The sequence below is a fragment of the Acartia tonsa genome, chromosome 3 (assembly GCF_053477335.1).
Source record: "Acartia tonsa isolate MP-2025a chromosome 3, ASM5347733v1, whole genome shotgun sequence".
Lineage (NCBI taxonomy): Eukaryota > Metazoa > Arthropoda > Copepoda > Calanoida > Acartiidae > Acartia > Acartia tonsa.
Window position 1 is genome coordinate 27,012,968 of NC_137262.1, and position 22,861 is coordinate 27,035,828.

General features: G+C 35.4%; 2 protein-coding genes across 12 annotated transcripts in view; both read right to left on the reverse strand.

Annotated features, from left to right (window-relative positions):
- The window catches only part of LOC145313770 (protein MCM10 homolog), a 29,222-nt gene extending 12,581 nt beyond the window's left edge, over window positions 1-16,641 (reverse strand). Inside the window, exons 1-21 of the mRNA XM_080153363.1 lie at window positions 16,551-16,641; window positions 15,875-15,978; window positions 15,233-15,309; window positions 14,925-15,066; window positions 14,417-14,530; window positions 13,945-14,041; window positions 13,399-13,540; window positions 10,876-11,053; window positions 10,426-10,506; window positions 10,052-10,123; window positions 9,364-9,476; window positions 8,857-8,953; window positions 8,351-8,435; window positions 8,090-8,129; window positions 7,766-7,875; window positions 7,269-7,471; window positions 6,562-6,693; window positions 6,163-6,245; window positions 5,559-5,600; window positions 3,872-3,933; window positions 3,518-3,602 (exon numbers count right to left, since the gene is read on the reverse strand). Coding sequence (XP_080009489.1) covers window positions 3,518-3,602; window positions 3,872-3,933; window positions 5,559-5,600; window positions 6,163-6,245; window positions 6,562-6,693; window positions 7,269-7,471; window positions 7,766-7,875; window positions 8,090-8,129; window positions 8,351-8,435; window positions 8,857-8,953; window positions 9,364-9,476; window positions 10,052-10,123; window positions 10,426-10,506; window positions 10,876-11,053; window positions 13,399-13,540; window positions 13,945-14,041; window positions 14,417-14,530; window positions 14,925-15,066; window positions 15,233-15,309; window positions 15,875-15,978; window positions 16,551-16,626 — 2,135 coding nt within the window. The 5' untranslated portion in view covers window positions 16,627-16,641. The remainder of the gene's footprint in view (window positions 1-3,517; window positions 3,603-3,871; window positions 3,934-5,558; window positions 5,601-6,162; window positions 6,246-6,561; window positions 6,694-7,268; window positions 7,472-7,765; window positions 7,876-8,089; window positions 8,130-8,350; window positions 8,436-8,856; window positions 8,954-9,363; window positions 9,477-10,051; window positions 10,124-10,425; window positions 10,507-10,875; window positions 11,054-13,398; window positions 13,541-13,944; window positions 14,042-14,416; window positions 14,531-14,924; window positions 15,067-15,232; window positions 15,310-15,874; window positions 15,979-16,550) is intronic.
- Window positions 16,642-16,913: 272 nt separating this feature from the next.
- Window positions 16,914-22,856, reverse strand: LOC145313773 (uncharacterized). Of its 11 annotated transcripts, none has more exons than XM_080153376.1 (5): window positions 22,689-22,856; window positions 21,026-21,129; window positions 20,136-20,227; window positions 18,804-19,848; window positions 16,914-17,144 (listed from the first exon to the last, which is right to left on the reverse strand). In XM_080153376.1, exons 1-4 carry the CDS (start codon window positions 22,845-22,847, stop codon window positions 18,809-18,811), a joined length of 1,395 nt encoding a protein of 464 aa, XP_080009502.1. In that variant the 5' UTR covers window positions 22,848-22,856; the 3' UTR covers window positions 16,914-17,144; window positions 18,804-18,808. The 11 variants fall into 11 exon arrangements, with proteins under 11 accessions (XP_080009502.1, XP_080009501.1, XP_080009499.1 ...); XM_080153375.1 differs by having other exon boundaries at window positions 18,782-19,848; XM_080153373.1 differs by having other exon boundaries at window positions 18,778-19,848.
- Window positions 22,857-22,861: the final 5 nt, after the last annotated feature.

The window sequence follows — 22,861 nt, forward strand, 5'->3', positions numbered from 1 at the left end:
AGGGCAGCTGTTGTAGGCACCATTCTCGCAACAACCGTTGCCAAAAATCTCAAAAACAAGGTAGAAAAAGTCACCTACTTCACAGACTCTTCCGTTGTGCTATCTTGGCTTCATCAAGATGCACGCCCTCTTTCTCTTGGCGTACGCAGCTGCGTCATCGAAATTCGCCGATTCTCTTCCCCAGACCAATGGCGACATGTTGAATCTGAAAACAACATAGCCGACTTGGGTACTCGCTTCCTCGCCACTATCAAGGATATCGATGCTAATTCTGAATGGCAAAACGGCAAACCCTGGATGTATCTTGATTACCAGGACATGCCAGCCCAATCCTTCCAAGATCTTAAGCTATCAATGGAAGCGAAGCAGGCCGCTGCCCAAGAGGTCAGAATCCTCCACGGTGTTACGAAATCACCTCAGGAAAGAACGGCAGAGATAACCAAGTTCTCGAATTATCTCTACGACCCGTGCAAACGGTCATGGCCCAAGTCTCTCCGTGTCATGGCCATTGTTCGAAAATTCTGCTTTTTCGACTTCAAATCGTACCGTAATTTGAAGGCCCCCCCTCATCCAAATCCTCAGGTCGTCCAACTTTCGGACGAAGAAATCCACAAGGCGGAGAATTACTACTTTAGACTCGCTACTAAAGAAGTGCTTAAGTTCTCCAACTCAAAGGCCCACGGCAACAATGTCGTCACTGACGATGGCATTATCAAATACAATGGTCGTATTGTCGAGGGCACTAACATAGAAGACGTTGACAATATCATGCCTGATTTGTCTCCCCTCCACTTCGTTAGACCGATAGTCGATCGGTATAGCTTAATAGCATACTCCGTTATGCTATACGCCCATCAAGAGCTTGCACTACACAGAAATGTAAACGCAACACTCTTAGAATCCAGGCACATTGCCTACATTCTTAATGGCAGAGATCTCTCCAAAGAGATTAGAGCGGCTTGCCCACATTGTCGTAGGTTCAAGGCCAAGCTTCTAGAAGCTGAAATGGGACAAATCCACCAAAACAGATTGACCATTGCTCCCCCGTTCTACTACTGCCAACTTGACCTGATGGGTCCGTTCTTGGCTCACTGTGAACACAACCACAGGTCCACAGTCAAGGTTTGGGGTCTAGTCTGTAGAGACCCAGCCTCATCCGCAACAGCGTGTTATGTTATGACTAAGTATAACACAGACGCCTTTCTCCAAGCATTCCAACGATTCGTTCATCGTTATTGCTACCCTAAAAAGGTCTTCATCGACCCAGGAGCACAGCTCATAAAAGGCGTAGCAAAATCGGAGTTTTCCATGGCTGACATCACTAAAACGCTCAATGGAAAAAGTTGCAGCATAGAGTACGAGGTCGGTCCCACTGCTGCTCACAACTATCAAGGTTGTGTGGAACGCTCAATCAAAGAAATCAAAACCTTGTTCCATGCAACATTTAACGGTCTCAAACTGGATGTCATGTCATTTGAGACTGCCTTTTCATATATAGCAAATGAGATCAACAACATGCCGATCTGCATGGTATCCAGAACGGAGGATGTAGGTCACGCAGACCTTATCACGCCGAACCGTCTGATACACGGCAGAAATAACAGGCGTGCCCCCACTGGACCAATGAGGGTAGAACAACCCTCCCGCCTTTTGGAACAGATGGAACGCCTCTACCAATCATGGTGGCAGATCTGGCTATATGAACGCCTTCCAGATTACATCCCAAGACCAAAGAAATTTGGCAAAACAGGTCCACAACCAAAGGAGATGGATATCATCGTTTTCCTCCGGTCCCCAGATGAGTTGATTGGCGATCAACTCTGGCGCCTTGGTCAGGTCCTACACCTCATCACTTCTGATGATGGTATTGTCCGTCAGGTAGTTATCCGTTGGCGGAAACACTGGAAGGAAGAATTTCATGAGACCAGAAGGAGTGTCCGGCACATCGCCATCCTGTTCTCCGAGGACGAGCTCGCACTAGTTGACCAAATCAGGTCCGCAGCCTCCAAGTGTGACGAGTCATACGCTTCAGAGCAAAAAACCTAATAAAACCGTTCCTGAAACGGGTTAACACAATGCGTCGCAAATGAGTTACACCCGTTAAACTTTGGCTGAATTTGCCATAGGCTGAATTTGCCGAAGATAATAATTAACCTCACGGACACGCATTACGATGTTTTGCGTTTCCAATTTCAAATCTGCAACTAATAAAGGCCGTAATTGCCGAAAAAATATAACTTAACCGACAAGCATTACGATGTTATGCATGTCCAAAATTCAACTCTGCTATTAATAAAGGCTGTAAGTGCCAAAGATAAAAAACCCTACCTCATTACACTACATAATCCTGCACATTGATTTTAATATTGTCATTATTAAATATTCAATTACTACAAAAGAAAAATCCTGCTTAAAGGTTCACACTCCCTTTAATAACTTTAATAATCTCATTATTAAATGTTATCTTACAACAAGTAGATGCTGCCTAATGTCTTTAATAATCTTATTATTAAATGATTGATTACCCCAAGAAGTTTACCCCACTTATGAGGATTGATTCAAGCCGAAGAAAACCTGGATTAGTATTAATCATATATTGTAAATTTAAAATTGTTTACAAAATAGTTATTTATTTATTTATTTTTACCCATTGTAAACGATACGCCCCAAAAAAAAAAAAAAAAATAAAGGCTATTGCTGCTGGGCGTATCGTTCTTCCTATCTTCTGTAAACTGCAGTGATCAACCCGCACCCCTATGTTCTTCTTTTTCTTGCCGGGAGTGTCATGTACACTAATGTATGTACACTTTCAGGCCACCAGTCCACTGGAGAAGAACAACGGGTTGCCTGCGGCTCACTGCGGCAGACATTCTAATTTCGCGGTTGCAAACAGCAATTTAAAGATTTTCATTTTTCAGACCGCTTAATTATAATGTCTGCCGGCTCTTTGGAAAACTAAGCTGTCCAGAATTAACATCCAGGTACAGCTTAGTTCTTCAAATTATTAACCTTTCCACCTTTCCCTATTAACAAATAATGTAATTGGGGGGAGGATAGGACAATAGCTTAGGCCGGGTGAAGTTTAGGTTTCCACCAAATTTCCCAAAATATAACTCTATTTGTTTAGGCCTAAACATCATCACTTCCACAAATTACAGACCATCCATAAATGCACCAAGGCCCACCTGGAGATCCCAACAGTCCCCCCCATCTGGCCCTGCGCATCCTCTGGATACCTCTGGATTCTTGTGGTAATTTGATCCTTCCCTGCATTGCAGTCACAGGTAGAACATTTTGCTAGAGCTGCTCTATAACTACCCTGTCTGTAAGTCTTAAGCCTCAAGGGGGATATAGCATCCTTCCCGCACACTCATTACCATACAAAGTTGGGGCTTCTCAAACAAAGGTCGTGCAATCAAAGGGTTGGTTGTCTGTTGGATGTTACTTATTGCCTAATATTCTTGGGTTTTAGAGTATCGCATCCCATTGGGAGGTAAGGTATGGATAGGGTACTTACTTTATAGCCGGAGAGAGATCAATGTTGACCATACCACCCTGATTCAACCCACGTCCAAGTTTAGGAGTTCCACCTCTGCTTAAAGCCTGTATATTTTATTTTTCACACAAACGGCTATGTCATACACATCCAAGGGTGGATGTAAAGGGGTGTTAGCCTCCTCAAAATTTTATCACTGCCTTAAATTCAAAAAAAAAAAAAATATGGGCTAATGGCAAATCCATTTGTAAAAAAGCCCTTTCATTAAAGTGGAATATTTTTTTATGTAGTATATTAGATAGATTTAATAATAATAAATCAAAGTAAATCTAAAAACATATTACATTAATGTTTTGAAGCCGTTTTGTATGAATTCCTTTGAATGATCAATAAGAAGGTCCCTGGCGGATTTTTGTTGTTGAGCAACATATGATTTGTCCTGATAGGTACAATAAGATTAATACAACAATAAAATTCAGTGTGGCCACAACCAAAAAAATACTGATACTGAAGAAAAAAAAGGAAATACTGAATCCTAAAATAAGAAAAAATACTGAAATACTGAACAAAAAATACAAATACTGAATAAGTATTTTTTTATATGATTCCTCATTTCAAAATTTCATATATCATATATATATATATTGGCAGGGGTAATTTAAATTTTATTAAATATTTAGTATTAAAAATACGCGCGACGCGCGCAAAATTTTTTTTTGTTAGAGATTTTTTATTTTGGGAGGGGGAATTTGCCCCCCCAAAATTGTTTGGGGGGGGTAAATACCCCTCCTAAATGGTTGGGGGTGCCGTAGGCACCTCCAGGGTAAGGGGTAAATTTTGAATGAAAATCTGTTGGCAGGGGTAAATTTTGTTTACCCCCCCCCCTAAATTTACCCCCGGGTTAAAATTTTTTTGGGGGGGTAATTTAAATTTCATTAAATATTTAGTATTAAAAATGCACGTGAAGCGCGCAAAAATTTTTTTTGTTAGATATTTTTTTTTGTTAGAGATTTTTTATTTTGGGAGGGGGAATTTGCCCCCCCAAAATTGTTTGGGGGGGGTAAATACCCCTCCTAAATGGTTGGGGGTGCCGTAGGCACCTCCAGGGTAAGGGGTAAATTTTGAATGAAAATCTGTTGGCAGGGGTAAATTTTGTTTACCCCCCCCCCCCCCTAAATTTACCCCCGGGTTAAAATTTTTTTGGGGGGGTAATTTAAATTTCATTAAATATTTAGTATTAAAAATGCACGTGAAGCGCGCAAAAATTTTTTTTGTTAGATATTTTATTTTGGGGGGGGGGTATTTGCCCCCCCCCAAAATTGTTTGGGGGGGGGGTAAATTTTGAATGGGGGGGGGGGGTGGTAAAATGAAAAAAATTGCACCCCCAAATTTGTTTCGGGGGGGGGGGGGGGGGGGGAATTGCCACTTTTCCCCCCCTTGGACGTCTATGGTTAAGAGCATGCTAAAAAACTTTACCTTCAATAATCATGCAAAGTACTCACCTTAGATTATTCATTCTATTAATAGAAAAAAAATTATCTGAAAAAATACTGTAGGTATAAAAGCATCTCAAATATCTAAAAAATTTATATTTGAGATGAAATTGAAAAAAAATGTATATTACCATAAAAAAGCAAAATTAATGTACAAAGTTATAGGGTAATTTAAAGAAAAGTAAAGTGAGGCGCGAAGCGCCGCAAAAAATCTGACATCAACTACTTGAAAAAACATCTTATTTATGCAAAATTTTTTGGAATTTAAGAAATAATGAAAATACTGAATCATGAAAATTTCCAAAAACTGAAAAATACTGAATAAAATTTTCAAATACCTAATATTCAGTATTTACTGAAAATACTGAACCCCCAATTTCCAAATACTGAAGAATACTGAATATTTTCAGTATACTGAAAAATGTGGCCACGCTGAAAATTCTTAATAACATTGGCAGCAAGACTGCTTTTTTGTCGCTTTCACATTTCCGCTTTTTTTACTATTTTTATGATTGTTTCTAAATTTTTAATTGTACTTATTGTTTTTATAAGTTGTATTAAATGTTTGTTCCTGTTTTTGTTGTTGACTAACCAGCCCGGCTAACATGTTCCTATAACAATACAATTATTATTCCATGGATCTAACACCAGATTATCATATAAAGTAAAACTTGTAGCGGGCTAAAATAACGATCTTCCCTCTCCCCTCTCTTATCTTACTGGATATACGAACTGACCAATTAATGACTAGGGAAATAGCAACCTAAATTGACGGCAATTTTTCTCCTGTCATAAACAAGAATGGCAGCATCTGTTAGATAAAGTTCACTAAATTAGTTATTGTTTTATTTTATCATTGACAGGCACATTCAATTTCCGATTTTTGTTCAGTATTTCTATTCAGTACAAAGAGATTTTAAAACTTTCCACTTATTTTTGACCTCTTGTTTTGAAAATAGAGAATGGCCAACTAGACTATTTAATAAAGATTAATTGACACTTACAATGCACACAAAGTACCCTAGTAAGCAATGAACCACCGCCCCCCCCCCCCCAATCCCCAGGGACGTCCAATCATTTTATTTTGAGGGGTTTCAAAAGTTTGAGGGGGATAATTTAGTGTATTTTTTTAATTATGAGGAGAAAAATAGGAGGAGGGGGGGTTTTTGTTACCTGGCACCAAGGGAAGGAGCCAATAGACGCATTGCCAATTCTTCAGACTCGTTCTTTGCAACATTTCTAATTGCCTGTCTTTCCTTAAATAAAAAAAATGTTAAGTGCTCTCCATTAAGTTTTCTAAAACGGCTAAAATAGATGTAATATACTCATATAGGAAATCTTATTTGACATAAGGGATAGGACAATTGACAATAAATTGTCTACATCCCCAGCAATATTACACTTTTTAAGGTTATAATTTTTGGTCGAAAAGCTTAGACACTACACATTAGTAAAACCCAACAAGTTTTAAGTACCCAAAGTTTTAAAGTCAACAAATGCAAGCACGAGTATAAAATTTTGGGTAGGAACCAATATAATTCCAATTTCTTGTGACAAAAATTGAATGTAAACCTGTTTATTAAGAAATTTGAGTGTAGAAGGTAGATTTCTGTTTGGTTGTTTGTTTGGCAACTCTGATAATTCTTTGGATAATCTGTCTCCGGATCCAAGACTTGCCACCAATCTGGCATCCCTGGCCTTCTCCTAATCAAGGGAGAAAACTTTACTTATCTGGCATCCTTGGCCTTTTCCTAATAAGGGATAAAACTTTACTAATCTGGCATCCCTGGCCTTCTCCTAATCAAGGGATAAAACTTTACTAATCTGGCATCCCTGGCCTTCTCCTAATCAGAGAAATTAATATGCATGGATATTATGTAAATTGTCTTTGATATAGGTTGCTAACATGGAACTCATTTATTGGTCAGTTCCATCCAGTAAGAGGTGAGGGGATGGAGTAAAGGGGGTGGAATCATAATATTAGCCCACTGCGTATTTCACTTTATTAGATAAAATCTAGTACTAGGTATAAAGTAATAATATATCCATTGCAAGGGGAAAAGTTTACTTAGCGTCCTGTCCTGTAAAACTTACTGGGAAGGAAAAAAATATTTAGGTAAAGGTTTAAAAAAAGATAAACTCATAATAATATATCCTTATAAAATTAATTCGTTATTAATCATTGGCAGGTTTTAGGATATTGGACTAAAAGAAAAAGAAAAATTTACATAACATGGTTCTTATTTTCCTATTAATTTCTTCTAGAAAAAAAATAGTACCTCATTGCTTTTTCGTCCAACAGGTTGATTAACAATCCTGCCGCCCCCTCCCCCACTGCCCATGGACGCTATTCCACTCGCATTCATCAGCCTGCCCCCACCAAACACCTCCCCCTTGGACAGGGGGGCCACCTTGGCCATCAGACGGTTTCTGGTGGCCTCGGAGCTCAGGCCACTGAAGGAACTTTGTAAGCCAGAACGACCTAAATTTTCAAATAAAAATATATTGATCAGGATAGGTTATATTGAGTAGCCACACATGTTTATAGCGCAGGGGTTAGGCAAGAAAAATACCCAAACCAATGATTTTCAATTTATTTTGAAAACAAGAAGTCACGGACGGACCTTAAATATATAAATACTTTTTATTTTTATTTTAGTATTCGTGGAGAATTGTCTGTAATACGATGCTATACATGATCTTTTAGTATAGCTGAAAAACAGTTCTTATCCTGCGGATATTAATCGGTTTCGAAGCTGTACTGGAATAACCTAACCTGCACTGACAGCCTTATAGGCCTTCTTCACATGATAAGTGCAGAATTCACACAAGCTCTTGTTCACGATATTGGCACAGTTCGTTTTATCAGGTTTCAGGAAAGCACACCTGGCAATGGATTTATTATTACTTGGAGGTTATACCAGATTATCATGTACTCCAATAAAACTCTGCGCTAAAATAACAATAATCCCGGCCCCCATCCACCCCCATTACCCCGTCCCCTCCTGTTGAATGAACGAACTGACCAATAAATGATGTCAATGTTAGCAACCAGAATTTTCCGCTGTCATAATTTCCACATATAATCTATATCCATTACCTGGCGATATCCAAACTGTCTCCCATCTCAAGCAGTTTATCTAATTTATGAGAAATATTGCTTCTAATATCAGCTGGCTGAAACAACGATAGCCCCAATTCACCCCATACCCTCCAACTGGATGAAAAAACTGACCATAAAATTAAATGAGGTCCATATTAGGAACCTAAAATAACAACAAATATTCCCCTGTCAATGAACCACGTATTTTATGGACACAGAAGTTCTTGTTGTTTACCACTAATAGTAAGCAATATTTTCCTGGATGATCAATGCAGATAGTGACCTCTCCCGCCTTGTTCTGGCTGCTGCCAGCTGCTCCAGCTACCTGCCTTTCCTCCATTATCTAAAACAATAAATGTGCTTTGATCTTTTTTTGTTTTTGATTGGATTAAAGTATGACGCATGTCATACAAACAAGAACAAATTTCATGCAAGCTTATGTCATTTTCAATTCATCAAGATTCTGTTTGGCACTGAAAACTTTCTAGAAAATAAAAAAAATATACGCAAAATTTCATGGGTCAGGCCCAGGGATATATCCCTGGGCCTGACCTGTAGAAAAAATTTAGGACTCCTCCCATTAAATCTTACTTAAATATTTATAAGTCGTAAAATCAAATGATGGTTGTCTTTTGGGTGTTACTTATAAGGCCCGGTCTAACAAAACTGGCATTAATATTGTCTGTAATATGCTACGATACACGACTTTTCCGTATGGCTCAGAACCTATTTTAATCCAGCGGATATCAATCGGTTTTAATTACCTTTGGGTTAAGAACTCCGATGACTTTGTTGAGTGAAAGCTTCCAGTGGTTTTTATGAGCTTGTCCAAATAGGAACAGGGTCACAGTTTTTATTTCACCTGATATTTGAATTCATGGTTTTTCTTATGTTGGATTAAAAAATAATACATAAACAAGGACAATTATGTTTATTTGTAGCGAAAAGAAAAAGAATATTTTTCTAAAAATATTAGTAGAACCAGGAATCTTAAATGTTAAGCTTATTGACGACAAATTGATGTATATACTCAATAAAGATGAGCAAATAAAATTTTGGTTTGGATACTGATAGTTTGAAGACCTAAGCAAATCAAGATTTTTAAAAAGAACATAAAGTTTAATTCCTTTCTCCATAAGTAGGACACTATATGGAAGATAGAAACTGAGTAATTAAAACTATATTTAGACAGATTAGATGGACGAGTAAAATTGCGCCAATTATAGAGTAGCTGCGCTCATTAAATACTTATTCATAGAAGTTAAAACCTTCCTTTAAGATCTGTAAGTTTCCATATAGAGTATTCATTACCAGAATTACTTTTCTTAATTGGGGTTTTGTAATATAAAACACCGATGGTTACCCAATCTCCGTTCGTTTCTTTCCTTCATTAATCAATCCTTTACTCCTTGAAGTACATTATATATGACAGATGATGTCATTACACTAAACCCCAAGTTTTATAGCAAAGTTTTCTTATTCGTTAGCTTTACATCTTTGAAGAATTTTTTTTAAAATTTGGATTGGTTTGTTAATTTTTAAAAAGTGGCCAAACATTGTTTAACCACTTATTGTAATCTATAAAAGGCGTAATTATGTTTATCATCGACATCATTGGAGATGAACATATATTTATCGGCCATTGTCATATTCCTTCAGATCCCTTAGTAAAACCAACTTTACTATTAATTTTGGAAACATCACAAAAAGTTTAAAAAATTATAATACACGTATTACACCAAATAAAATAATATATCAATATAATTTTCAGAGATTTCCAAATGTATACTTTGTTTTCGGAATTGTATCATATATTGCCAGGCCCCTCCCCCAAAATTTGCACAAAACCTGCCTTTTCCAAATAGTTTATTTGCATATAAAAAATAGTTTGGAGATCAAGTAAATCAGATCTACTTCTACTGTCCTTTCTCTACATTTCTTGACGTAAAGGATTGATTCCCTAGCAATGCTTTCTGCAATTCTGCTCAGCTGAACCATCCTACGGTCTTTCATTGCAGAATTTATCTGAACCTAAAATAAACATTTGATTTTTGTAGATGTTTTTAAATTAGTTGGGGGATTTTCTGCTTTAGAATACTTAGTTATCTATCGCATCGTATTATAGACAGCTTTCCGTGGTATTAAAATTAAAAAATGTAAGATTAAATCCAGTTGAGGGACCGAAAGCCCAGGTTATCAAAACTTGTAATAATATTATGATTTTTATTTCAATATCCGTGGAAAATCGTCTGTAATTCGCAGCAATACATAATTTTTCAGTGTGGCCAAGAACCGGATATTAATCGGTTTTGAAACCCAATAAAGATGAATACCTGAGAAATAAGTGGTCTACTAATTCTTAATCCAGAATTCCTCTCCACATAATAGTTACTCTTCTCTGCTTTCTGCTTATCCTGAAATAAGATATATACAGGGGTGTATATTTTCCCCATCCCTCTCTATTTCTCTCTAAATACCTAGTAGAAATATGGAATCAACTTTGTTCTTATCATCAGGGAGGGAGGGCTGTAAATTACACTGGCATAAAAGTTTTATAAACATTTTATTACTTTGCTTAAAAACTTGGGACTCTTTTCACAAAAATTGTGTTTGATTATTACCATTTGAGATGTACAATAATTTATTGTCCATTGTCTTATCCCATGTAAAAATCTTCCATCATAACCTCTTCCTTCTATCTACGAAACGCTTATTTTCCTCTGACAAAATCACTAAAAATTCGTCACTTTTTAATAAATTAATTAGCTAGGTAAAACGTTCACCTTTTCTTTAGCCTTGAGTAGAGCAGCTCTTTCATTTGCTCTGGCCTGGGCATGTTGTGCACTAGTAGAACCTTGTTCCACCACAGCAACCCTGTGAGTCGTCGGGGACTTTTTATCTTCGGATACAGGAGCAACCCTGCTTACTCTCTGCTTTTGACTCAGTGCTTGTTTTAGCTCCCTAAAATATGAAGTACCTACTGAGTTTACAAGTCATCAATGATGACTCATCTATAAGTAGCTAAGCATAAAAATACGGACAAGGTGATTATAAGACCAGATGTTAAGTGCTCATATCATCACAAAACCTTTCACATGTTTATTTATATTTTTTTAATATTAATATTATTGAAGCATCACTGACAGACCGTAGGACAAAAAAATCATATACTAGATGTTTGTTCATGGATTTAGGGAATCTCAATTTTCACAAAAAAATTGGCGGAATTATAAAACTAGGAATCAATAATACCATGTTATTTTTTTTGTAGACCATGGGTTTAGATGTCCTAAGGGACATATAGATGATTCCCCCCTCTCCTAATCTTTTTTCGCTGAATTAGAAAATTTAGTATAATCTAAATCCATACCTAATAGTTTGTTCTTAAAAATTTTTCAACTTACAAATATTTAAAACAATCCCTGCGGGGCCGGGGTATAGATAGACTTGTACCTGCCATAATCAGAGAGAACACTTTTACCCTCCTCATATAGACTTGTACCTGCTATAATTAGAGAGGACGCTGTTACCCTTCTCATATAGACTTGTACCTGCTATAATTTGAGAGGACGCTGTTACCCTCCTCATATAGACTTGTACCTGCCATAATCAGAGAGGATTCTGTTACCCTCCTCATATAGACTTGCAGTGTGGCCACAACCAAAAAAATACTGATACTGAAGAAAAAAAGGGAAATACTGAAAATACTGAATCCTGAAACAAGAAAAAATACTGAAAATACTGAAGAAAAAAAAGGAAATACTGAAAATACTGAATCCTAAAATAAGAAAAAATACTGAAATACTGAACAAAAAAATACAAATACTGAATAAGTATTTTTTTTACATGATTCCTCATTTCAAAATTTCATATCATAGCTTTATTATTAGGGGGATATTTTAAAGATCTTTTAATTTTGCCTCTTAGATTTTCTTGCACCAATTAAGCAGAAAATGACTGATAAATATTTATATTTTAAATGATCACAAAACTTAAATACTTTTTAGTTGAGTTAAGAGCCTAGACGTCCAACCTTTTTTTTGGGGGGGTGGGGGGTAAATTTTTTTTAAGGGGGGGTAATTCGCTTTTGGGGGGGGGGAAATAGCGCGCGAAGCGCGCAGCAAATTTTTTTTACCCCCCCCAAAAAAAATTTTTTACCCCGGGGGTAAAATTTGTTTGGGGGGGGGGGGGGGTAATTACCCCCCATGAAATCTGTTGGTAGGGGTAAATTTTGTTTACCCCCCCCCCCAAAATTTACCCCCGGGGAAAATTTTTTTGTGGGGGGGTAATTTAAAGTTTATTAAATATTGAGTATTAAAAATTCGCGCGAAGCGCGCAAAAGTTTTTTTAGTTAGAGATTTTTTATTTTAGGGGGGGGTATTTATTAATTTAACCCCCAAAATTGTTTGGGGGGGTAAATACCCCCAGGGTAGGGTAAAATTTTGAATGGGGGGGATAGAATGAAAAAAAATTGGGGGGGGGGGGTAATCGCCACTTACCCCCCCCCACCCCTTGGACGTCTATGGTTAAGAGCATGCTAAAAAACTTTACCTTCAATAACTATGCAAAGTACTCACCTTAGATTATTCATTCTATTAATAGACAAAAAAATATATGAAAAAAATACTTTATAAAAGCATCTCAAATATCTAAAAAATTTATATTTGAGATGAAATTGAAAAAAAAAATGTATATTACCATAAAAAAAGCAAAATTAATGTACAAAGTTATAGGGTAATTTAAAGGAAAGTAAAGTGAGGCGCGAAGCGTCGAAAAAAATTTGCCATCAACTACTTGAAAAAACATCTTATTTATGCAAATTTTTTTGGAATTTAAGAAATAATGAAAATACTGAATCATGAAAATTTCCAAAAACTGAAAAATACTGAATAAAATTTTCAAATACTGAATATTCAGTATTTACTGAAAATACTGAAGCCCCAATTTCCAAATACTGAAGAATACTGAAGATTTTCAGTATACTGAAGAATATGGCCACGCTGGACTTGTACCTGCTATAATTAGAGAGGACGCTGTTACCCTCCTCATATAGACTTGTACCTGCCATAATCAGAGAGGATTCTGTTACACTCCTAATATAGACTTGTACCTGCTATAATCAGAGAGGACGCTGTTACCCTCCTCATATAGACTTGTACCTGCTATAATTAGAGAGGACGCTGTTACCCTCCTCATATAGACTTGTACCTGCTATAATCAGAGAGGACGCTGTTACCCTCCTCATATAGACTTGTACCTGCCATAATCAGAGAGGATTCTGTTACCCTCCTAATATGGACTTGTACCTGCCATAATCAGAGAGGACGCTGTTACCCTCCTCATCCTTCTCGTCGTCACTGGAGTCCATCAGATCCTGCCTGGCCACGGATTCCATACGCTGCCGGTCAGCCGCGGCTAGCGAGGCTTTTAACTTGTCCGCTTCTTCGCCTATAATTACGTGAGGAGGTAGCGCAGCAATATACGAAATTAGGAAATTTTGTCAAAAGAACAGAAAACCAATAATAGTTATTTGTCGCATTGTATTGTAGACAGAATTATGCGGATAGTAATATGAAAAAAAACTATATCCAGTTTTGTTCTCGTCAAAGGAAAAGAAGGCCAGGGCCAAAAACATTAGAAGTAATTTTATGATTTTGAACGGTATGTGATTTTCCAATATGGCTCAGAGCCGGTTCCAATGCAATGGATATTAATCAGCTTCGAAGCCATTTTAGAATATATGAAAAAAAATATTTATGCAAACTTAGACAGTTTTAGGTTAATAACAATATAAAACCATGGAATTTATTGCATTTTAATATTAAATAAGTCCGAGCTATATTGATACAGACCTGTTAAAACTCGACTAGAATCTTTTCTAATAAGACTTGGACACCATTCAGTGGTCTTGGCTTCATATTTAGCCGTTTTAAAGTCTCTCTCATTTTCCTAAGTATAAGATGAAATTAGATAATGTAAAGCAGGTTAGGTACAATTACTCAGCAGCAAAGTTACTACCTAATGTCTTTGTTTTTCAGTCAGACTGTTTTTCACTTGTCGCATGCAAAGGAATAATGTGTATAAACCTCCTGGCAAAATGAAGGGGAGTTATTACACTCCCATAGTGGTCTAACCCCATGATAAACACCCCTAAAACAGCTGAGTGAATATTATATTCACTTTTTCTTAAGTAAATCCCTAACCGCTGAAACGATGATTATCTTTACTGTGTAGCTTCAGGTCCTGGGAAGGTTCATAGCTATCTTTTTTAGGTGGGGGGAGGGGGTACCACCACCACCCTCCCAAGAGAAAGCAGTGTTATACCTTTAATGGTTGAGTTTTGACTGGTGATTTGAGTTTCCTATCACTCTTGGAGTTAGTACCGGGACTGCTAAACAAATCAACCTCTTTCATTTTCTTCTCGTTACTACTAGAAACCTAGAACATAAATAAGACACAAATTAAATTTTAAATAAAATAAGGTTTGAAGAAAACTGACGACTTCCATTTTTGGCGGCGAAAGCCAAATAGAACGACTTCAAGGCATTTCTAACATGGTGTATAATTTTATACCTTATAAAAATAAATATATTGCAAATCTTCTTCAGATTAGAGGTACAAGAGGGAGGTAGTACATTGAACTGTAAATTATCATGATTAAAAAAAAATTATTTGTGTTCTTTTATTCATTTGCTTAAAAACTTTTCTAACTTTATCACCAACAATTTTAACTTACAAAAGGGATAATTTTGTTTATCATAATTGGAATTGTACATGATATCAATTTATCGTTTTTGCCTTATCCTTTAAGATTCCTGGAAAATAAGCATACCTGGGAATTTGATGGTTTGGTTCCACTCGAAGATTTACTTTTTTCACCTTTGTCCCTGGTCTCTTTGCTTGCACTTCCTTTGTCCTTTGGTGTTTCACTGCCACTACCTTTCATCTTGCCTGGAGTTGAACTGTCACTACCCCCTAGAACATTGGATTTAATAAATGTTTATATTAATTATTTATTAAATCCAAATATGCGTTACAAATACCTCTAAATAAATAATAATTTTCTTAAACTTAATCTTAAATCGACCTTGTATTTTTTCCCTCAAAATTAGGCGACTAGTTTAAAAATTTAAATCCATTCCTTTTGGTTTCTTAAGTTTTTCTTTCATTAATCTCATTTGTTCCTCCATGGCCGCTAGCTGCTTCCGGATTTCCTCCTAAAAGATTATTTGCAAAAAGTTTATTTAAAGTTTGGGTACTTGTTCTATATGTTTTTAGAATATGATAAAATTAGGTTAGCATTAAAGATTTTTGAAAAAAAACTGGCATTTTATAGGCAGTTTTTTAATTATTTTAAAAATGTCTAGGTAATTTGTGATAAGTCACGATTTCTAAAAACTGATTGCCAGCATAAATCACAAGAATACTGTTTCACAAAAGCATTTCGTTGGGAAGTAAATAATAAAGAACATGGCACCAACCAATACAAGTTTTTTGCCTTGCTGTTTTGATGCAAACCACATCGATCCAGCGGTTAGCGAGATGCTTTACTACACATTTATATAGGGATTGTGGTAATTAAAGGGACCTAACACTTTTGGAGAAACAAACTAAATAGGAAAAATTTATTCTTTTAAAAGGTGGATGCAAATTATGTACATATATATTAGTGTAAAAAAAAAATGAAACCATGAATCATCACAAAAGTATCTGGTTCTAAGCTGATAATACCAGTCACACACAAACGAACATCCAAATACTTTATTCAAGACTACAAAATACCTCTTCCTCATTAGCTTCGTTATTTTCAGGAGAATCTTCTTCATTGTTTTCATCAATATTAGTTTCTACAGTTTCTGTATTGCCAATAGTTTCTTCTTGCTCTTCTGTTAGTTCGTTGTCAAAATTTAATTCTTTATTGTAGTAGCATTCTTAAGCAAGTTATTTCAGTTTTTACACCAATATATAAATTTGAAGGGGGAAAGGCAGGGATCTAAAGACATAAGCCATTAGCCGATAAACAATATTACCCCTGCTGTAGATTACAATTCAGGGGTGTATATTTTGCACAAGATTATCTTTTCCCCTTAATGTAAATATTTTATTTTTTCCCCTCCTAGTTTTTTCCCCAAAGGAGGAGGAAAAAATAGAAAAATGTTTTCAGTACCTATTCTTTATTTATTCAATTAGTTTTATTACCACTCCCACAAAATTTTCCTGTTCCCCCCCCCCCAAGGAGGTTAAAAATGATGGGAAAAAATTCAGGACTGCTCATTTCTTTATTTTTTTACCCCCTTCTACATACTTTTTTCCCCACCCCGTTTAACAGGGTATCCTATGCAGAACGAATATACACCCCTTTCACAATTAGTTGGACACTCAAAACTATACAGCAATTAGAGAGACGTTATGTTCGAGACACCCAGATAATTTACAGGATTTAAACTAAAGAATGTTCCTTCTAAATCTCCGTCCAAGTCTTCATCATCACTAAGCACGTCAAGAAGAGTATCTAAATCACAACCATCAGACATTTTTAGGTCTAAAAAAAAGGTTTTAAAGAAATGGGAAAAAAATTAGATAACATTAGTTAAGATGTAATAGAAATCCACAAGATAGGTAATAAAAAAATAGAAACAAATATTGAAAAGCATCAGGTAACATAAGTAACAATTATGAGTAATCCATTAGATAAGAAAAGAAAATAATATTATGTAATCCTCCTTTGAAAAAATCTCAGGGGTGTATATTCTGCAAATTTGACCCTGCTAAAGGGGGGAGAAGTAAAAAATATGTCACGTGGTTAAGGAAAAAAAATGTAAAATTTAAGAGAACTGAAAACATTTTTTCACATTTATCTCCCTCCTTGGTGAGAAAAAAAACTAAAAGAATATGTGGGAGGTGGATTGTATGAATAAAATAAAAAAACTAGAAAAAAAAATTTGGCAGCAGGGGAAAAAATGAATCTTGCGCAGAATATACACCCCTGAAATATTTTTACTTTAGCAATCAAGAAAAGACAAAAAAAATAACATAGTAAAATAACTGAAATCTATAATAAAAAGTAGAACGATGTCTGTCTGTCTGTCTGTTTGTTTGTCTTTTTGTTTGTAACGAAGAATCTCGCTAACCGCTGAACCAATTGGGTTTTCCTTTACAGGGTAGCTTCTCATAGGTCCAGGAAGGTTTTTAACTATTTTTGTGGAGGGTGGGACACCCCAAACCCCACCAAAAAATGAAAAATACCCCCCCAAAAAAATCTTTTTTTTCTTTTTCAAATTAAAATTAAAATAGTGGAGTCGACTACTCCCCCCCAAAAAAAATGTTTTCCCTCCCAAAAATTTTTTTTTAAAAATAATTCTTTTAAATCTAAAATACGAAAAATTGGTTTGATCAAACCTCTTGGGGCAAAGCCGCTAGTATTACATATAGTTTAAGCATGTCACATAACGTTGATTTTGAAAAGCATATTATAGGGGAAATAACAGAAGTAATTGTGATATATTGCTTAAAAAAAATTTTAAAATGTATCTCCTGATTGTAAAAGGGGGGGGGGGGCGAAAGTGACACTTTTTGAAACCAGAACTAAAAGTCAAAGGAACTCAACTAAAAAGAGTTACAGGTCTGACATTTTGCATGGCAGTTGCTTTATAGGGGTACAATATGGAACTGTGAAGAAACGGCGTCGCAACCGCCGAAAACCGCCGAGAAAAGGCAAAAAAAATTTCGGCGGGAAACGGCGGTTTTCGGCGGTTGCGCCGCCGTTTCTTCACAGTTCCATATTTTACCCCTATAAAGCAACTGCCATGCAAAATATCAGACCTGTAACTCTTTTTTTAGTTGAGTTCCTTTGTTGACTTTTAGTTTTGGTTTCAAAAAGTGTCACTTTCGCCCCCCCCCCCCTTTAAATACATAGGGCCTTGGTAATTCTTAGTTTTTTTGGTTATAAATCAGCTCAATATCTCTAAAAATAAGCTAAGAAGGTTTTAGTGTTATGGAGGGTGTTTTACCCCAATAGCCCAAAGAAGAGTGCCAAAATTCAATTTTTACCGTTTTACCAGTAGATCCAGTCATATAAGAGATTTTACTAAATGAAATAGGTTGATAACTATAACAACAAACCCAAACAGCCAGAGCAAAATTTGATACTGTATTTCATTTCCTATATGGCCTCTAGGGGCACTTAAGGAGGGGGGTAGTTGAATTTGAAACCCAATTTTTTAATTTAGATTTAAAAAGAATTTGGGGAGGGATTTTTCTAGAGGCTATTTCTCTTAGGAGGGTAGTAGTACCCTCCCCCAAAATAGTTATAATCCTACCGAGGACCTATGAGAAGCTACCCTGTCAAGGAAAACCATATTATTCAGTGGTTAGCGAGATCCTTCGATACAAAGAAACCGACAGACATCCTATTACTTTGTTTTAAGGACTAGCAGCTACGCCCTTAGAGGCCTCTAGGAACAATTGAGGAGGGAGTTAAAAATAAAATTTTTTAATTTAGATTTATAAAAGGTTTTTTTTTCGGGGGGGGGGGGGGGGGTAAATTTTTAGTGACTATTTCTCTTGAAAGGATGGTTGGAACCCACCCTTAAAATAGTTATAATCCTTCCCGGGACCTATAAAAAAGGTACCCTTTTAAGGAAAACCATATCATTCAGTGGTTAGTGAGATCCTTCAGTACAAACCTACAGACAGACAAAAAAACTGTTACGAATTTCAGTAAGCGTCCGACATAAACTTTTCACGTAGTTCTTCCAGCAGAGATTTGTTGATTTTTTCATCTTTTATGCGAACTAAAGTATTTTCATCACAAGCATTAATTAAAGAGTTTACCAATTTAGATGATAAAATATGTTTGAATCCAATATCAAGATGAACCTTCTTTAAGTGAGGAAGCTGGAGGAAGGTGACAGATTCTAAATTATTATAACCAAGATAAGTATGTACTTTAGATAGATGAATTTCTGCTATAGTATTCTTTGAACTTTGAATTAGAGTTAAAGCATCAGTTTCATTCATTCCATTGATGTTTAGATATTTCAGTTTGGAAAATTGTATATCATTGAAAACACAATCATCCAAATCATCAAGATCAAAACCAATCTTCAACTTTGTCAGTGTACTTGAGTTTGATTTCAATAACATTACAAGCCATTGCTCATCGACATCATCTAAACTCAAAACTGAAAGGTTCCTGATATTCAAATCTGTGATATCAATGTTTCTTGGGACGAATCCTCCAATCTCTAATTTTGTTACATTTGCAAAATTAACCGATTTGATTAAAAATGAAGCATCTCTGTCCCAATAAATTTTATGCGAAAGTGATTTTAAATTTGGTAAATAGGCTACCTTCTCATGGGGTTCCTTTAGATCCGTCCAATCATCCATGCCAGAAAAAGACAAATGTAGAAGTTGATTGGCATATCTTGAAATAAAATCACTGCAGGTGTCCTTCACCAAATCTAAATGGTCATTACTACAGTATATGTATTTACAATATTTCATATCTATGTTCATCCTCTCCAGGTTTATGAGATGAAAATCTTCTTCTAGAAGAATATCATAATTATCATGACACAATGCAATATTGATTTCAGTAATATTATTCTTGTACTTATGAATTTCTTGAATAAAATCTGCATCAGGTGCTCCTATTTCATCCCACATATCCAAATTATATGCAAGCTTTACTCCAGGTCTTATGATTGCATCAATTTCGTTTGGTACTTTGAGTTTCCACTTCATTCCTGTATCTTTAAGCTTAAAACTTAAATAATTCTCTAATATTATCAAAATTTAATTCATTAGGTACATGACATAATGCCAAATCAAAATATTGTGATTATATTTTATCTACTAGATAACTAGTAATGTTATTCTTAAAAATCTCCTCTCAAGCATTAAAATATCTATTTATATGAATTTAAGCTTAATTCTTTTCAAATTTTATTCAATAGAATATAGATATTGAAAAAAATATGAAATCTAATGAGATTTTCAATTAATTTTTAAAAATATAATTAATGTTTTTAAGACATTCCTGAGGAAGTGTCAGACACTAGTGTTTGTTTCAATTTGATATGGTAGGTTCCAAACAATGATTCAAATTCATATGATACAGTTGTGAAGAACCTAGATAATACAAGATAATAATGGATTAATTTAATTACATTTCATGAGTTAAGGTACTTAGATAGTATCATAGCATAAATATAGGCTAGCAATGAAAATATTCAAAAGAAAAGTAAACTTTAACCATGTAGTTTTTGAGTTACATTCAAAAATGTCAAAAGTGATAAAGAAAGTTAACATTACAGATAAATATTTGTTAACACAGTTAACATGAATATATTGTGTAACATTTAGAATTTCATAGCATTATATACAAACTTGGGCACCTCTAAAATAGTATTCATGTTGTTTTTTAGAAAATAAGACAAACATCCAGGGGTGTATATTCTGCAAATTTGACACTGCTATGGGGGGGGGGGGGGGGTAAAAAAATAAAAAATATGTGGTTGGGGGGAAAAAAATGTAAAAATTAAGAGAACTGAAAACATTTTTTTCCACTTCTAGGTGTAAAAATCTAAAAGAATATGCAAGAGGGGGGGGGGGGATATGAATAAAATTAAGAGTTCTGTAAATATATTCCATTTTTTCCCCTTCCTTGCTGGAAAAAACAGAAGGGAAAAAAAAAATTTGCTGCAGGGGAAAAAAATTACCTACTCTTGTGCAGAATAAACACCCCTGCACACATCTAAGTTGAACTTCACATGAGTAGGTAATATTTTCAAGTCTTGATATTTAAAGACTACATGGTAAATAATGAAATTCTTTCGGATATAAGCTATAAAAGTATGCCTTGCAAATTCATTGAATTAAAATTTGAAGAAAAATTTATAAAATGATATAAAGTTACTATAAACTCACCAAGAAGAAACACACCTCAACTCTTTAAGATCATCAAAAGATAGGAATTCAAATATTTTTCTCATGGCCAGCAAGGGAACAATTCTAAAGTTTCCAGCAATGTCCTAAAAAATAAAGATGTTTAGTTGGTTCTAAGAAGTAGGCGCAGTCTCGCTAATTACCCTTTTGAGCACTGTAACAATCCCCTCACTCTTTTAAATTACAAAATTAGTTGGAAGGGGGGAGGGGGGTTGAGGGAGGTGTTGTTATTTTCATGATGTCAGGTTTGGTTCAGGAACCCTCAGTAAAGGTTTTGGCATAGAAAAAAAGCAGATCCCCCACCCCTTGCTCAACCTACACATTGAGCACAATTTCTTATAAGATTAGGTTTCATTTAAACTTACTAATGCCTTTTTAAAATGAAAAAAATAACTCCATTGGTGTAACGACAGACAAAACTAATAAAAGAGAGGGGTGGGTTTCTGGTAAAATCCGTAAAGGTATGTGTTTTAAGCTTTAAAAATAGTTGTAGAACGATAATATTCACTAAATATGTGTATTTCTTATCAAAAAGAACTATAGACAAAAAAAAATTTTTAAAAAGTTATCGTTCTACTACTGTTTTTAATTTACAGCACATAACATTTACGGATTTTCCCAGAAACCTACCCCTCTCTTATTTAATTTTCAGATAATACATGTTATTGAGTAGTATTTGTATTGGGCAAAAGTTAAATAATAAAGATGTTTAGTTGGTTCTAAGAAGTGGGCACAGTGTCTCACTTATTACCCTCTTTAGCACTGTAACAGCCCAGGAGGTGTAATTATTTTCATGAGGTCAGGATGGGTTAAGGGACCCTCAGTAAAGGTTTTGGCATAAAAGAAAATCAAAAAAATCATACCCTCCCGTCCCCCCCCCCCCCCCCCCCCCTCCTGCTAAACCTACACATTAAACACAAATTGTAACAAGATTAGATTTCATGTAAACTTACTTGTACCATTTTGAAATAAAAAAAATAACTCTTCGTGTAATGACAGACAAAACCCATAAAATTAATTAATTTTCAGATAATTAAGGGGGGGGGGGGGAAAGTTTTGACACATTTGCGTAAACCTGGTGTATAGGCTTCATCTTTAGACTGAGAGGATAGGTTATTAGGGATAAAATCATTCTTATATGATAAATTTCGCCCAGATTTAAGATTTTTTGGATAGGCGTCCAGGTTCCGGAGCTCCAGGCCTCCAGGTGGTCTCTCTACAGGTAAAAATATAATTTTTTTTTTTTTTTTAAGAGTTAGATGTCAGCTTATGAGACAAAATATGTATGTTTTTTCTTCAAATATGTGAATAACAATCAAAAAGAATCATATTTTGTTTTATAAGTTAACCTCTAACTCTTCAAAAAAAAATCTTATTTTTAATTTTTACCTGTACAGAGACCACCTGGAGGCCTGGAGCTCCGGAACCTGGAGGCCTATCCAAAAAAGCTTAAATCTGGGGGAAATTTATCATATAAGAATGATTTTATCCCTAATAACCTATCCTCTCAGTCCAAAGATAAAGCCTATACACCAGGTTTACGCAAATGTGTCAGAACTTCCCCCCCCCCTTGTTATTGAGTAGCTGGGCTACTAGAATATTTGTATTTGTCAATAATTAAGATAACACCAAAACATTTCTTTACCTTAGGACATTTACAATTTTCTTTTAGTTGACGAATTTCTTGCTCAAATTGTTGAATTCTGGCCATCAATGTCATATTCTGTGCCTCCAATTCTTCATTTCTACTTTTCAAGCTCTCTATTGTTTTAGGTAACTCTCCATTTTTTCGTTTCTTGCTCATTTTTTGGTTTCTCT

Excerpts from the sequence above, each read along its gene's own strand:
- LOC145313773 (XM_080153376.1), bottom strand. The coding sequence starts at position 22,847 with ATGAGCAAGAAACGAAAAAATGGAGAGTTACCTAAAACAATAGAGAGC. Across the intron at positions 21,130-22,688 it reads AAAATTGTAAATGTCCTAAG|GACATTGCTGGAAACTTTAG; the intron begins GTAAAGAAATGT and ends TTTATTTTTTAG. Across the intron at positions 20,228-21,025 it reads TTGAGGTGTGTTTCTTCTTG|GTTCTTCACAACTGTATCAT; the intron begins GTGAGTTTATAG and ends TGTATTATCTAG.